The sequence below is a fragment of the Myotis yumanensis genome, unplaced genomic scaffold, assembly GCF_028538775.1.
Source record: "Myotis yumanensis isolate MYYU_CA2020_CCGP unplaced genomic scaffold, mMyoYum1.0.hap1 SCAF_5, whole genome shotgun sequence".
In the NCBI taxonomy this organism is placed as follows: domain Eukaryota; kingdom Metazoa; phylum Chordata; class Mammalia; order Chiroptera; family Vespertilionidae; genus Myotis; species Myotis yumanensis.
Window position 1 is genome coordinate 62,974,522 of NW_027223756.1, and position 13,781 is coordinate 62,988,302.

The window sequence follows — 13,781 nt, forward strand, 5'->3', positions numbered from 1 at the left end:
TATGGAGGAAAATATTATTCCCGATGGTTAAAGGAGTTGGGATACAGGCTCACTGATTGTTTGGGGCCAGGGGACGGAGTAGTTGACCATTGTATCAGGCTCTGATATCAGCCAGGCATTGTTCTGTCTGGTTTCATGAGGGTGTGGTCTGTAGGGTTCTTCAGCTTTATTGGGTCTGGGACTGAAGTCAAGATGTTACCTTTAGCTTGACTGAAACTCTGTTTCTGTGGTCAACAGATCTGAGGCTTTCCTTTTATTTTATTTTATTTTATTTATTAAATATGTTTTCATTGAATTTTTTAGAGAGACAGGAATGGAGAGGGATAGATAGAAACATCAATGAGAGAACATTGATCGGCTGTCTCCTGCATGCCCCCTCCTGGGGATGGAGCCCACAATCTGGGCATGTGCCCTGACTAGGAATTCATCTGGTGACTTCCTGGTTCATGTGTCAATACTCAACCACTGAGCCACATTGGAGAGGCCAGCTCCATTTCTTTAACATGACCCTTTCTCCTTTCAGTCTTTTTGACTCATACTGGCCTTGTCCAGTCTGCTGGCACCATGACTCACTTGCCTCCTTTCTTTCCTTCACCTTTGAAGCCCTTAGGACAAGCATGTCAAACTCAAAGGCTAACACAGGCCAAATAAATGAGGCATGCGGCCTGTGGGCCACAAGTTTGACATGCTTGCCTAAGACATCCGATTCTAGCCAGCATCAAACTTTCTTTAAAAAAAAAAAAAAGCCTTAGATCTGTTGATCAAGGGAACTGAATTTTGGTCAAATTAATGATAACATCTTGACTTCAGTTGTGTTTCAGCCCCAGGCCCATGAAACAGAAGGACCCTACAGACCACACTCTCATGAAACTAGATAGAATGATGCCATGGCTGACATCAGTGTCATAGCATAGGAAACCCATGAACAAGTGGAGTAGAGAAGGCAATGGTGAGAAGAAGGAACTATTTTATGGTAGAAATAAAATAAAATACTCAAAGGAGAGGAAATAACTCCACAATTATTAATAGATATTATTGATTTCTATCCTAATTTGTTCCCCAAACACATTTAAAATGTGCTGGTTTGAAAATCACTTAAAGCTCATGGAAACTTGGAACATTCAAGTTTTACACGCACCAAATGCCTCCGTGTGGCTGTCACCACGGGTGGAGTCTTCCTGTCTGGGTGGACCAAGCTTGATTTACAGACACAGCCAAGCCTTCCCAGCATTTAGAGGCTGGAGGGCAGTGGCATTCCACAGTCATGAGAGAATTAGTTCCTCAAAGAATCAGCTGCTCTAACGTGACCTCCGACTGGGAGTCCTTGATCAATGTAAAGAGGGAAAAGGTCCAGCTTCCGGTAGAGCCGCAAGGAAGGAAGGGGAGTCTCAGAGTTACTGGTCAGATTAAATCAAAAGTTCAAGGCGGATACTGTGTAAGGCTGATAAATTCTGGGTCCCTTTCTGGGTCTAGAGAAGAAGAAAAAAATTTAAGCATTTATTAATATTTGTCTCTTAATAGAGATATTTATGTAAATCCATGGATAATTTGCTTCCTCCTGAACAAAGGAAATTTCAAGTGAAGTGAGCTTGTTGAACTTATGCCACTATTCCAATAAAGATCCTCTCATTTGGGCGGCACTCTGAGGATCTCATACTCTATGGGAGTAAAAGAAAACATTTCAATTTCTTAGGTACAATCATACTTGACTGATGTTAAAAGACACTTGAAATCAAAGAGGTAAACCACTCTGAGCACAAACCAGATAAACTCTGGAATCAGCTATCATGCACAAAATTATGTACTTCAATCTTCAAAAATTATGGATTTATTGTTAAATAAGCTTATCTGGTAACTACCAAAATCAGAGAAAAGAGACAATCTTTTGCTGTTATCATAAGTATTCAATACATGGGACACATTAACTATTATTTTATTTTTATTTTTTAAATATTTATTTATTGATTTCAGAGAGAAAGGGAGAAGGAGAGAGAGACAGAAACATCAATGATGAGAGAGAATCATTGATTGGCTGCCTCCTGCACGGCCCCCACTGGGGATTGAGCCCACAACCCAGGCATGTGCCCTTGGCCAGAATCAAACCTGGGACCCTTCAGTCCACAGGCTGATACTCTATCCACTGAGCCAAGCCAGCCAGGGCAATTATTAATGGGAAAAATCTCAATGCCATTCCTACAATTCCAAAGGAGTGGGGTTTTTCTGTTTCCCAAGGGCTCTGCTCTAATCATATGTCAGCATTTTAATTTTGAAAAAAAAAAAAAAATGTTTGCCATATACTCAAATCCGAATAACCATAGTTATTCTTTTAGCAAAAAAAAGTGAATATAATAGAGTTCTTTTTATTTTTTTCTATTAGATGCCAGGAAATATAACAAAAAGTCATTTCTTTTATTGGTTTTTCTCTGATTATAGTGATAATTATATCGTCAATACAGATAATGAAGACTCACCAGTACTGGGCAAAGTTATAGATGTCCCTCAACAAATGCATGTTGGCTGATTTTGACTGTCCAATTTATCTGTGTAATTTGGGCCCTCTAGGATACTTGATAAGCTACTCATTTATTTAAACCTTTATAATATTCCAGGCACTGTTCCAGGTGCTGAGAACAGAGTGGTTATCAAGAGAGAATACACAAAGAACAGAAATGGCTCTCCATCCTGGTTTCAAGAAGAATAAGAAGAGTTCACAGCGAGTTGTTCTGAGACTGGAAATTCATTCAAGTACAATAACGACATCTCATTTGGTTGCTCCCTAAGAAATAGGTGTCTGTTCCACTCAGATTTGAACACTACTCCTACTTTTGATCAATCATTTTCTTGACTTCACAGACCTCCTCTTGTTCATAACTTCTGCATACTCATGACTTCTACATACTGACTTCGCTGAGTACAGCTTCTGCTCTTTGCATTTGCACAGAAAATCCCCAGAGGATGTGATGAGTTCAATCAAGTTGGTTGAACTTCTCCTACTACTTACAGTGCTCACTCTAGGACCCTCTTATAGATTGCTGGCAAGCTCACATTGGCTACTCTTGGGCCAGGCATCTCCTTTGATCCAGCTGTAACCACGGCTGCTGGATAAGATATTATCATCTTAGAATCACTCAGTTAAGTTTTCCCTCCAGCCTGAGAAATGAGAGACACTCTGCCAAAAGAATACTGTAATTTGAAGTTACCTCGGTTCACTTGAGGGTAATCTGTAAATATCCAGCATCTAGAAAAGTGCTTATTCATAGTAAGTGCACAATATGAACAAAATTAGTTCATTAAACTACATATGGAAGTATTAGACATATTTTCATCATAATGCTACACTTGACACTGTCTTGAGCCTAAATCAACTTTGTAGTTTTATTTGAAATGTTCCAACCTACATAAATTTGAACTCAAATATTCTGATATACTAGTACTTCTCTGCTGTTGAATACCCTGGACTAAATCTATTTCATTATTATCTCTCCTCTATAAAATTGGTGGTTTGATTCTAAATTTACTTCTGATATTATCTTCCATGCCTAGGTGATTTTCTCCATAATGAAAATTGTTATGACCTTATTGGTTGCCCATGAAATAAAGCCTTTTCTAAGATTCTTTAACCTTGCATGCAATGTTTTGATCACCTCTATAAATTTTCCTGTTATGTAGCCATGGCATTGTAAAAACTAACTGAGTGATAAGTATAATTTCAAACATAGGCAGACATTTTACTGTGCTTGCCTTGTATGTGGCTAAAATGTGAATGTTGCAAGAAGGGCACTGACATATTATTTTTCAGTTCCACTGAATGTTTGCTCTCACTCTAAACTGGGTAAATTCTCATTCACTTTACGGTCCTTCTTAAAAGTGTCGTGTCGCCTCTGTTGCACTCTGCCTTACTCATTTCCATTAAATTATTGTCCTTTTCCAACCTCTGCTTGTTGACATTCTTAGTGAATATTCACAAAATCATTTGCCTCTCTAATCCACAACTTGACCCTTCAGCGGCTTTACTTTCTTTATTCTTTGAATAAACTTTTTTTAAAGTATATTTTTATTAATTTCAGAGAGGGAGGGAGAAGATAGAAACATCGATGATGAGAATCATTGATTGGCTGCCTCCTGTATGCCCCACACTGGGGATAGAGCCCACAACCTGGGCATGTGGCCCGCCCAACTGGGAATCCAACTGTGACCTCCTGGTTCATAGGTTGATACCCAGCCAGGCCTGAATAAGAACAGTATCATGGACTCAAGGACTCAGAGAGCTGCCTATTTTTCTTTGGCACATATGAAAGTGTAATAATGCACTGAGAAATACACTAGCACACAGACTTACCATGTGTTAATATACACATTCTCAGCAGCTTGCATCATCCAAGAACATTCTGAAAGGTATCAGTGAATTGGAGACGAACTATATTAAAGCATAGATGAACATAAACTCTATACATCTTTATAGAGAGAAAAGGATCACAGTTGAAGTATTTGAAGGCCTTTAAACTGTATATATGAAAATAGACATGGTTTGGTTGGCCTTCTTGCTTAGGGAGGAAGCATCAGATGTTTGCCAACACTTTCTACAACATTCCAAAAAAACTTGGCAAAGTTCTGCTATTAACATGACACAGATTAAACTGTCACTGATATTGATTACATCTGATGAACACATATTTCTTGAAACCCTGAAACAAAGACAAGTCCTTTGCTACTTAAAGGTAATCTAAAACCTCAAAGGGGAATAGTAGTAACCGTGCCAATTTGTCATTTTCCTGTTTTCTGCACAGAATACAAAAAGTGTTGGCAAAGAGGTTATTGTTCAAAACATTAGATTCTTAATATTTTTCCAAACAGACTTGAGAAAATTAAGTGTTTTGAACAGCAGAAACTTAAATAGGGCATTGCATTAAAAAGAGCATAGGTTCTTGTTTTGTTAGGCGTGTTCCTGGGTAATGGCTTTTAAATGGAAATGATGATAGAGGAGAGCACACAGCACACATATACACACAGTACTTTCTTTTATAAAAAGGTATGGTTGACGCTACTGGTTTTAATCCTCTCGTTGTCTTGATGGCTAGATTTTCAAAATTTATTCACTAAGTCAGCTAGCACAAATGCCTCAGAAAGATTTTTAAGTTTGGCCAGTGGCCACATTAGTATCAGGAGTCAACTCCTGACTCCTTTTAAGACTTCCACCCATTTTCTCCTGTTCGGTGCCTGTGCTCCTATGTTTCACTCCGACCTCTGAGGCTTCCCAGTGAATGTTGGATAGTCCTTTCATTTAGGTCTGCTCGAGGCTAAAAAATGGGTCCTTGATTTCAAAGTGTTATTCCAATAGGTTGCTGCTTAACGGACTTTTACTTTTTAAAATATAGGTGCCCCTCTGATAGACTGAAATAATATTCATACTTACCACCCCTGAGAACTCATAGACGGAACAATATTTTATGTACCCATCAGAAGTCCCAAATCATTAGCTAAATTGTAGTATCGGTGGTCATGATCTTGAACTCCTGTTTAAGTTCTCTGAGGTCCTCTTTCTCTGAATGTATACTGGGGGTCAAAATATTATGTCCCACAGCTATTTTTATTGGAAAAGGTTGAGAAGAGACAAATGCTCTGTAGATATATAGTGATACCATCAGCATTTTTCACGGAATCTCAAGAAAAACTGTCAATTCTAAACATGGCTTAATCTGTGTTAACATTGATGATATTAATTTCTTTTCTAAGAGAATAGGCTATTGGACAATTTGGGGCTACACAGGCCAAGTCTTCTCAGCTTCCCAAGGATTCGCCCCTACTGTGAGACCCAAGGGCTTTCTTGTACTTTGACAATAAAAAGCATGCACGATTCATTAAGAATATAGACAAGGCTTTATGTTATATTTATTTATTTTCCAGCTTATACAAACTGGATGTAGAAGCATAAACATAGTACATTTCTACCATCTTCAACAAAAATATAACCAATATGTACAATTATTGTATTAAAAATACAAAAGGGATACAGACTCCACCAATGTCTTTCTAAAAGACATACAGGTACAAGTAGTATCAAAAGTATGAGGAAATCACCAGTTAATTGTACATTCTGCACGTGACATCACAGAGCGAACTGAGATTAGCAGTCCTATGTTCTACGCTTACTTAATGCTTAGGTAACATTTGTGCAACTTGTGGTAGAGTTAGATTTCTGTCTTTCTATATGCACATGAGGTCCATAGCCTATATAATAAAACTGGCAAAGAATGCATATTACATGTAAAATTACAAATGCTTAATTGACAATGTAATATATAAGCAAGTAGACAAATGCCATGAGACAAGAGAATTATTAAATAAAGCACTGACATTGTTTGATACAGTGAAAAAACACTGCATTTTGACTCTTTTTAAAATTTGAAGCTATTTACGTTTCTCTACTGATCAATATGATCAGCTGAATTTAATGGAAAAAAAAATCCAAGACCAGCAGTTCCTCACATTTGAGTACTACTCGGATTGGCAGCCTTCACTTTTCCGGAGTCTGTGCAAAAACAACACAAAAATAGAGTGGAGGGGTCATTTCAGTCATTATAGGGTTAATAGCAGCTGTGAGCAGGTGGTTGCTACACTTAGGCCTTCTCTATCCATCGTGCGTCCATTAAGCCACTTCCAGGTTAGTCTTCGGTGACCAACCCCCCTGGCGAAGGCTGGCATATCCCACCAGGTTTGGGATCTTTTGATCTTTGATCACGGTCAAGGCTTGTTTATTCCCTAATGCCAACTCAGTAAAGGGAGGCTGTCTTGAAAGAGCAGTACGAACAGCTGGCATTAGCTCCAACATCCCAAGCTGCTTTCACTGCAATGCTATCCAGTTATAAACGTTTCTCTTGAAAAACAAACAAACAAAAAATCCCTAAAACTAAATAAACAAAAATCAAAGAAACATAACTTAAAAAAAAGGGGGGGGGGGGCTGCCATCCATGTCAATGGAGCAGGACACACCCTCAAACGACACTGCCCTGCACTCCATAAGGCTCAGACACAGGACGCAAGAGTCCTATTTCCCTCCCCTGGCCATGTGCAAACAGTATGACAGGAGACCCCCACCCACTGGGGAAGGAGTGGAGGGGTGTCTTGGTATCTGAGTGATTGGCTAACAGTTTATACGTCTCCAGGATAGGGCACTTCATGGGGGAGGCCTGAAGGACACGGGAAGACAGGGTCCCATGCCAGGTCTTCCCTTCTTCTTGCTGTGGCCACACCCTGTCTGGCATATTTGTTTTTTTTTTTCTTCTTTTTTTAGAAACCCAGGCTGGCAACCCTACTTAAAGGTTCAAAATAATACTGTAATTATTAAGTGGATATAACATTGACTCTCTGAACACAATCTTTAAACTCATTAAAAAAAAAAAAAAAAGGAGGACATTGTAAACAAGTGGACAAGCACTGTCCTCAAAGGATTTCATTGTTTTTCTTTGTCTTCCTTGGTGGGTGGAAGGCCCCGAGAAGTTCGATGGCTAGCTTTTCTCATTATCCCAACGAGACCAAGTGCTAGGACTGGATTGAAATCTAAAAGGAAGATTTAAAAACAATCTTTCCAGGCATTGAGAAGTGCAGCCGGGGTGCCTCATCTTGTGGTGATGATCTTGGAATGTGGAATGACACTGTGTGACGTGGCAGGCAGCAACAGTGGGGACTTGAAGATTGCTGCGCTGTGCATTTCAAGCAACAAAGTCTGAAAAGTGCCAGGGCAATTTCTTCACAGTATTTCACATGCAAAGGGGAAAGGAAGAAGGGGAGAAGAAGCCCCATGCTGCTTTTAAGGCAGGGAAGGAGGCAAACTGGTCCACCATCCTCAGAATGTGAGTTCCCGGGCCCCGATGCTGGGGGCGTCTTCTTGTGCTCTCCTTGCGGTGGCTCACTCTGGATCCAGAAAAGCCTGTGCCTCAAACAGCAGATACTTGTTCATCTTCTGCAAACACAACCAGGAAAGAAAGAGAAAGTGATGAGCAAGTAAGTCCTTCTGGTGCTGAGAGGGTATGTTTGCTGATGTGCTAAATAAAAATACCTTAGCGCTTCTTTTTAGTATACCTCACTTAAAATCCTTGCCTTTTCCTCTAGGTGATGATTATGAATAATGAACACTTTAAAATAAAGTATATATGATGCCTATTTAAATATATATACACAGTATAGACAACGAGTCTATTTAATAATGAGTTCATTGACACAAGTTTTAAAACAGCATGTGGCTTTTTAGATAATAAACAGCTACATAAAAAAAGTCTAGAAGGATATATAACAAAATGTTAACAGTGGTTACCTGCAAGTGACAGGATTCTAAGTAATTTTCATTGATCCTGTTTTGCTTTTTTCTGTGATTATTTGTATACCAAAACAGGTTAGGATCAAAACTTAAAAAAAGAAAGGAGATCAGGTGCGAGATCTCCCTCCTCCTTCTCAATATAGCTTGAGGTAGGATCGTAGAAGGAAGGCAAGAGAGTCATAGAGAATTATATATCTCAGACTGTCATTTGGAACTCATTAAAAGTCCAAGTATAATCTTTCCACAGAACACTGAGAATTAGGAGAAAAACCCAGCCATGTACACACTTTATTCAATTGACCACTTCTGCAATCTTTGGTATTTCTTGAGCCCTTTAGAAAACACACACACACACACACACACACACACGCACAAGCACACACGCACGCACATGCGCACGCACACACAGGAGTCAAAAGCTGAACCTTAAGTTTGGAACTCTTCACTATAAAATGCGCAGGATGTGGCTGAAGACACAAGCGATCACAGTGTTAAGAAAACACAAACGCCTTGGCAAGCTTACAGGCAACATAAGCGAACACGTCTAACGTTACGGTTTTAAGAATGAGTATGTACCGTCCTCCTCGGCAGAAAACCCTTGAGACTGATAGGGGGCGAGGCGCGGGTCGCACTCATTGGGTTTATGCCACTGGGGCTTGTTCACCGGCCTGCCAGCCCCGGGATGCGCGTGTGGCTGCTGGGCGGGCGAGGGCCCCGCTGCCTCGGAGGGGCGGGCGACCATCCGAGATCTCTGAAGCGCCACGTTGTAGTCTGGAGGTTTCCTGGTCGGATGGGAATGTCCGTCTGGGAAGTCAGTGATGGGGATCCCGATGTAGCCTGGAGGAGTGGGCGGGGGCTCTCGATACCTGCCCTCCTTGCGCGCTGCAGTGAAGACAAGGCACCAGCCATTAAAACGTGCTGTGGAAGAATATTTCATGCACCAATGCCCATAAAAACCGATAAAATAATTATTAAGAGCACACACAGTATAATGACAAATGTGATTTTGTGTGATGTGAGATAGATCTAGAGGTGGGGGACACGGTAGGCAGGGGAATGGATGTTGACGAAACCAAATATTCACAATGGTTATCTCTGTGTGGCCAAATAATGGGTGAGAGAAGCTACTAGGTGGGTTCAGTACCTTTAACTTTAAATGAACTACTTCAACACTTGTCTAAACTATAAAATGGTAATAAGATTACCACCTAATATTTGGGTTTACTGTAGAGATGAAGCAAAGAGAGAACATAAAAGGTACCCAGTACTATGCCTGCAACATGCTGCTGTACCTGGTCAAGTTCCTTCCTCTCTCCCTGCCCCAGGGACAAGGCAGGCAAACCCTCGCTGCTGGGCATTTTCCTCATCAGGCAGAGGACTAATGCCACATTACTTTAGGTCCTGGGCCCACTGTGAAGCACTTTGAATTAAAATACTTTTCTAACTAGAGTCCCATCATGCTTACTGTACACTCATCCAGCTGGTCAGTAGTGGCAGTCAGGAGCTATGGGCACTTAGGAGCATCTCTCAAAGCAAAACTCAGGGGCGCTTGGCAGCTACGCCACTACCTGTTGAACCAGGGCCACTGCTCTCAACAACTGTCAGATCAGCTTCTTCGACTTAGAAAAGCTAATGATCAATTTAAAAAAAAGTTCTTTGCTTAAAAAAAAATTGGAAAAGTGGTACCAAAAATGACGCAAATTTAAAAACTCTAAAACTATGTGTAAGGTATGTATTTCTCTTAAAACCTTGTTATTAATGTTCATAACCTAGAACAAGAAATCTGTAAAGGCCTAACCGGTTTGGCTCAGTGGATACAGCATCAACCTGCAGACTGAAAGGTCCCAGGTTCGATTCTGGTCAAGGGCATGTACCTTGGTTGCGGGCAACATCCCCAGTAGGGGGTTTGCAGGAGGCAGCTGATCGATGTTTCTCTCTCATCGATGTTTCTAACTCTCTATCCCTCTCCCTTCCTCTCTGTAAAAAATCAATAAAATATATTAAAAAAATAGAAATCTGTAAAGGCAAGTAAAATCAAAGTTTTACTTTCCATTTAAAAATTTTATTTTTATTTTTTATTTTTATTGACTTCAAAGAGAACAGAAAAGGGAGAGAGAGATGGACGCATCACTGATGAGAGAGAATCATTGATCGGCTGCCTCTTGCATGCCCCTCACTGGGGATCCAGCCAGCACCCTGGCCATGTGCCCTAACTGGGAATCCAAATGTGGCCCCTATAGTTCATAGGTCAATGCTCAACCACTGAGCAACACCAGCCAGGCAAAGTTTTATTTTCTTGAACTTCCTAGACCCAACTGTTAGGAACTAAAACATCATTTTTCTTTCCTTTGCGTCAATAAGTCTGAGTATTAGCTTATTAAAAGAAAGTGCTTTAAAAACTGCAACCTAAGAATAGGTATTAATAGTTATCTCCTTATTCATCTGGAAAGCATATTAAGTTTGACATCTACCCATGACTATTTACATGATAAATAATTACAATTTCCCAACTAAAAAAATTGTCTGTAATGATTACACTCCAGAATTTCTCACTCTATATTATTTTTTTTTTAAAAAAAATGTTTTTATTGATTTCAGAGAGAGAGGAGAGGGAGATAGAAACATCGATGACAGAGAAACATCAATCGACTGCCTCCTGCACACCCCCACTTCCCCAGCTGATGGAGCCCGCAACCCAGTCATGTGCCCTGACCAGGAACCGAACTGGCAACCTACTAGAGCAGTGATGGCGAACCTATGACACGTGTGTCAGAGGTGACATGCGAACTCATTTTTTGGGTTGATTTTTCTTTGTTAAATGGCATTTAAATAAATAAAATAAATATCAAAAATATAAGTCTTTGTTTTACTATGGTTGCAAATATCAAAAAATTTCTATATGTGACACGGCACCAGAATTAAGTTAGGGTTTTTCAAAATGCTGACACACCGAGCTTAAAAGGTTTGCCATCACTGTACTAGTGCATGGGTCAATGCACAACCACTAAGCAACAATGGCCGGGCTCTCCTTCTATATTCTATGACGTGTTTTTACCCTTCAATTCTATAGACATTAAATATGCCACAGAAAATTCACCCGGATACAACTTCACAATAGAAATAGCAATAGCAAAACAGCAGCATCTTCCATGCACTTATCAATTACTCTCTGGGAGCTGTTCTAAGTGCTTCTCAGAGAATTCCTTTAACCCTCACACCAACTGTATTAGCAGAAATCACTAAACTCATTTTACAGATGAGGAAACAGACATAGTCCAGTGCGTCGCCCAATGCCACAAAGCTAGAAAAGGAGCAAAATAGTGATTCCAACCCCAACCCGCTTGACTCCTAAGCTCTTCCTCATTACATTATCTCTTAGCACCCTCTCCTTGGTTCCGTAATGCACAGGGAGAATTTGCTGAGCACAGCAACAATTTGTCTGCATAACAAAATCAATAGAAGATTTTTAAATATGCAAAGTATAAAGTTCTAATTACAATGCAAAGGAACGGAATAGAATAATAAAATATTCAAAAGCTTCAATTAAATAAAAATTCTTCCTCAGAGAATGGCCATCCTTCCTGATTAATTTTCAGATAAAAAGATCAATATGAGACCAGAATATAACCATATGACAACCTACAGGTTTTGATGGCCAAGAAGGACTGAATGTACACTGTGCTAGAAAATATAGATATGTACCCGACCGCAGGACCTACGCTCTTAACCACTATTCATTTCAAGCCCTATGCAGCAATGAGGAAAAGAGCCACAGACACGATTTTACTTTTGAAATAAGTTAGATTAAAGCCACGATCCAGACAGGACGAGCTCCCCAGTAAGCTTACCAATAAGTCCCTTTGCAGTAGTTGGTGTCACAGCTATGTGGGCAGGCATGGGGACGGGCTTGGTCTCCTCTGTGGTCACAGGTGGCATGCTGCTGCTCTCAGCTTCAATGGAGACATCTTTGCCCCCCCTCCGCTTTATTGTGCCTGTGTCCCCTTCCGAGTCTTCTCCCCAGTAACCCGTGGAAGAGGCCCAGCTTGCCCGGGATTGGGCTTGTTCAAGGCTCTCTCTGCTTTGATTTTGCCTGTTATACTTTGTGCTATGATCAGAAAACATCATTTGGTCCATATGGCTGCTTGAGGCCCAGACACTTGCAGGATCCCCTGAATAATCGAAGTGAGTGTGCCCGAATGGAAGTGTTTCCCAGCTTCGCTGGTGCTGGATGGTCTGGATATTATCATGGGAACCACTTGAGCACGAGGTCCAGCTCCCACGGCCACTGTCGGCTGCATCCAGTGAAGCGCGATCCCCCTGGTCTTGGGAAAGCTCCTCTGTGCTTGGAGAAGAAATTACTGTTGCTGTAGCATATAAGCCCCGACTCTCAGACATGGGTGCGTAGGACCTAAGTGGTCAAAAGACACAAAAAAGCAAAAGCAAGACTGTTAACTGATAATCTATGATAAGACCAGAATACCTTTTCCTAGAAAGGGGCTTTCTTCCATCCCAGGGAAAAGATGATGAAAGCACCACTCAATTGCTATGCACTATAATGGGGCCATTTCTGTCATGCCCAATTTTCTCACCTTGTCATCACCATAAAATAAATATAGCAGGAAAGAACAAGTACTTGCTTATAATAAAGGACCATGTTCCTTAAAAGGCTCAATATAATCTGATTATTTCACGAAGCAAGCTCATACGAAAGAACTGAGATACAGCGGAAAGTCACCCTCTGCCTTCAGCACAGAACCACTATGTTCCAATAAGAATAAAGCTAACTCTGAAAAGCACAACAAAAACAGCATGGTACTTACTAATCCAGATACTGTGAAAATTAGTAACTGGGATGGGGGCAAAGTTCTTAGGCATTATGCAAAATAAATAGACATACACATCTAGAGAAAGGACTTGTTTTTAAAAGATGAAAGACAGGATGTAAAAGGACACTAAAGAAAAGGCGTCTACCCTAAGCTGTATTGATCGGGCTCGATCATGGTCCTCCTCTCCATCCTGCCCACGCCCAGGTTTGTTTCCACGATGCTGACAGAATGCCTCTGGCGCCTCTCCTCATGCAGCGAGACGGGCACCGAGTCAAAGGAGGAATTGCTGACAATACTGGATCGTGAAGAAATTTCACTGTGACCAGAATCTGAAAAATTATCCACAGTACCACTGGGAGCCAGAGTATAGCCTGCATGGGAAATACAACCACATTAATTAGACGCTATAGGTTTATAACACAGAACCGAAGTCTTCCAAAGAGAAGCAAAAACCAAATGCAGGCCAAAGCTATCACCACTGGAGTGGGGAAAAATGCATTTTACTTGGAGAACAGGTGACCGAGACAAAGTAAATTGATACTCAAATGAAGCCTGACTTGCTTACTGAAAGTTTAGAGAGAAAAAAAGAAAATACTGCTATATGAGCCAGGAAATAATGCAGAAATCATGGTGCTGGTCGA

The 13,781-nt window shown here is 40.6% G+C and overlaps 1 protein-coding gene across 10 annotated transcripts in view; it reads right to left on the reverse strand.

Moving 5' to 3' along the window:
• Positions 1-5,877: 5,877 nt before the first annotated feature.
• RAPGEF2 (Rap guanine nucleotide exchange factor 2) overlaps positions 5,878-13,781 on the reverse strand; it is a 243,388-nt gene continuing 235,484 nt past the window's right edge. For 8 of the 10 annotated variants that reach the window (XM_070415386.1, XM_070415385.1, XM_070415387.1 and 5 more), the window contains 4 exons: positions 13,286-13,511; positions 12,163-12,722; positions 8,891-9,196; positions 5,878-7,960 (listed from right to left, as the gene is read on the reverse strand). In XM_070415386.1, the coding sequence (XP_070271487.1) occupies positions 7,935-7,960; positions 8,891-9,196; positions 12,163-12,722; positions 13,286-13,511 (1,118 nt within the window). In that variant the 3' untranslated portion in view covers positions 5,878-7,934. Of the gene's footprint in view, positions 7,961-8,890; positions 9,197-12,162; positions 12,723-13,285; positions 13,512-13,781 lie in introns of those variants that run through there. The other 2 variants (XM_070415391.1, XM_070415392.1) reach the window with 1 other exon arrangement.